Source organism: Anoplopoma fimbria, chromosome 11 (genome assembly GCF_027596085.1).
Source record: "Anoplopoma fimbria isolate UVic2021 breed Golden Eagle Sablefish chromosome 11, Afim_UVic_2022, whole genome shotgun sequence".
Lineage (NCBI taxonomy): Eukaryota > Metazoa > Chordata > Actinopteri > Perciformes > Anoplopomatidae > Anoplopoma > Anoplopoma fimbria.
Genome location: NC_072459.1, coordinates 93,398 through 95,897, shown reverse-complemented (window position 1 = coordinate 95,897; position 2,500 = coordinate 93,398). Strand labels below are relative to the sequence as shown.

At 43.0% G+C, this 2,500-nt stretch overlaps 1 protein-coding gene across 1 annotated transcript in view; it reads left to right on the top strand.

Moving 5' to 3' along the window:
* The first annotated feature begins 776 nt into the window (after positions 1–776).
* Positions 777–2,500, top strand: part of maptb (microtubule-associated protein tau b) — a 13,465-nt gene continuing 11,741 nt past the window's right edge. The window contains 2 exon segments of the mRNA XM_054607825.1: positions 777–846; positions 2,159–2,289. Of these exon segments, the coding sequence (XP_054463800.1) occupies positions 812–846; positions 2,159–2,289 (166 nt within the window). The 5' untranslated portion in view covers positions 777–811.

Sequence of the window (2,500 nt, the reverse complement as noted above, 5' to 3'; positions counted from 1 at the left end):
ATGTAACGACCCATATGTTAACGACCCTTATGTCAACGACCCATATGTTACCGCCCATATGTCAACGACCCTTATGTCAACGACCTTTATGTTAACGACCCTTATGTTAACGACCCGTATGTCAACAACCCTTATGTTAACGACCCTTATGTTAACGACCCATATGTTAACGACCCTTATGTTAACGACCCTTATGTTAACGACCCATATGTTAACGACCTTTATGTTAAGTCCCTTATGTTAACGACCCTTATGTTAACGACCCTTATGTTAACGACCCTTATGTCAACGACCCATATGTTACCGCCCATATGTCAACGACCCTTATGTCAACGACCTTGATGTTAACGACCCTTATGTTAACGACCCGTATGTCAACGACCCTTATGTTTACGACCCTTATGTTTACGACCCGAAAGTCAACATCTCTTATGTTAACGTCTTATGTTTACGACCCTTATGTTAACGACCCGCATGTTAAAGTCCCGTACGTGTCACGATCTTGGTTTTATTTTAGTATGTTTCCTGTTTTATTTTGACGTTCCCTGCCTCTTGTGTTTATTTCACGTCCTGCCCTTGTATGTTTTCCCGCCTTTGTAAATGTCTGTCCCGCCCCTGATTGTATCACCTGTAATGTATTAGTCTAGTCAGCCTTGTGTTTCTCTTACCAATCAGCTGTCAGCCCTCATGTCTGCCCACCTGTGTCTGGTTGTCTGATCAGTTTCTTGTGTATTTATAGTCCTGTCTTTTGTCTGCTGGTTGTTGGTTCGTCTGTTATGTCTGTTATGTCTGTTATGTCCCTGCCTCGTTTATGTTTCCTTGGATCCTGGTTCCGTTTCTCCTCATGTAAGTTTTTGTTTGTATTTTTGTTTAATTAAATCACCGTGAACTACTCTTGTGTTGCCTTTTTGACACCCTGACAGTATGTTAAGAACCCGTATGTAAATATGTTAACGTCCCGTATGTTAGTCTATTAAGGTCCCGTATGTTCAGGTCCCATATGTTCAGGACCTGTATGAAATTCATTAACGTCCCATATCTCAATGTCCCTTATGTCATGCGGCTACTGGATTTGGTTCAGTGAGGCGGTTGGTTCACCACCATTGACACGAATGATATTCTTGTGTATTTTCTCGTAAAGGGGAAAGTCTTAGAATCCATAAACTGTGTTTTGGCACCACCTCACCTGCCTTAAGCTGTGGTGTGGACTCGGGGTTCAGCTTCTGTCTGATGGACACATGAGGTCTTCTTGAATCTGGAAGAGCTCATGGTCTTGGTAAAGTCCAGAGAACGGGCCCAGCCTGGTTGATCCAACAACTAACCGGGTCTGCTTCATGATGAACAGGAAGGGGAGCAGCTCACTGCCTCAGACAGGTGGAGGCTCTGGGGGCTTTGCTGGACTCTGTCACACATGTACTTCTTTGGATCCAGATACGACAGATGAGAGTTTTGTCATTTAGTGTGTTTCCCTCAGCAGGAGGAAGAAGATGATAATAGTTCTTATTTATATATTTTCTTCTTTCTGGATGTCCTTAGTCATTGTTTTGTAAATGTTATTCTCTCTCTGTCCTGAAAAAGCTGTCATTTGTATTTGTCTTCACATATGAATCATTTTTTCTTGTGGATGGTTGATATTGAATTTCATGGAGTCGTTTCTCTGAACCAAAGACAAAGTGAGGAGGAGGAGGAATCCTTCCTCACTTCTTCTTCTTGAACAGGTTTTGATGGACAGAGGACATCGTTACAGACTTAAGCCCTCTGAGGCCCATTTATGATATATGATGTACGTAAATAGGACTGTATATGTGACTTTAGTACGTATGCGATTTTACGTGTAGGACTTGCATATAAACTGTATATAGTTCTTTAAATGTGGCAAAAGTACCATTACAATGATGTAAAAATACTGTTACAAGTATTATACAAGGATACCATTATTTTCATGTCAGTATTATTCAGTAATATAACTACATTATTAATACTGCGTTTTACAGTTACAACTATACTTTGTTTTCTGTTGACTCTTTATTGTGTATTTATTTGTAAAAAGAACAATTGACACAGTTTATTTTTCAAATGTATGTATTTAATCTATTTGTGTATTTCCTCTGTTAATATGTCAACTTCATCATAATGGTTATTACGACTGTGTCGACAGTAATGCGGCAGGTTACCATGGCAACATCAGCCTCCTCTCCCGGCATGCAGCAGCAGAGCGCCCCCTCACAGAGCGGCAGCAGGCGGTACTGCAGCAGGGTGGAGCAGCAGACGGACGGCTGCAGCCAGGAGGTAAGACACCACCACCTGTCTCTGGAGACCTGTCTGTCCTCCACCTGTCTGTCCTCCACCTGTCTCTGTCCTCCACCTGTCTGTCCTCCACCTCTGTCCTCCACCTCTGTCCCTCCACCTGTCTGTCCCCCGCCTGTCCTGTCTGTCCTCCACCTCTGTCTGTCCTCCACCTGTCTCTGTCCTCCACCTGTCTCTGTCCCCCACCTGTCTG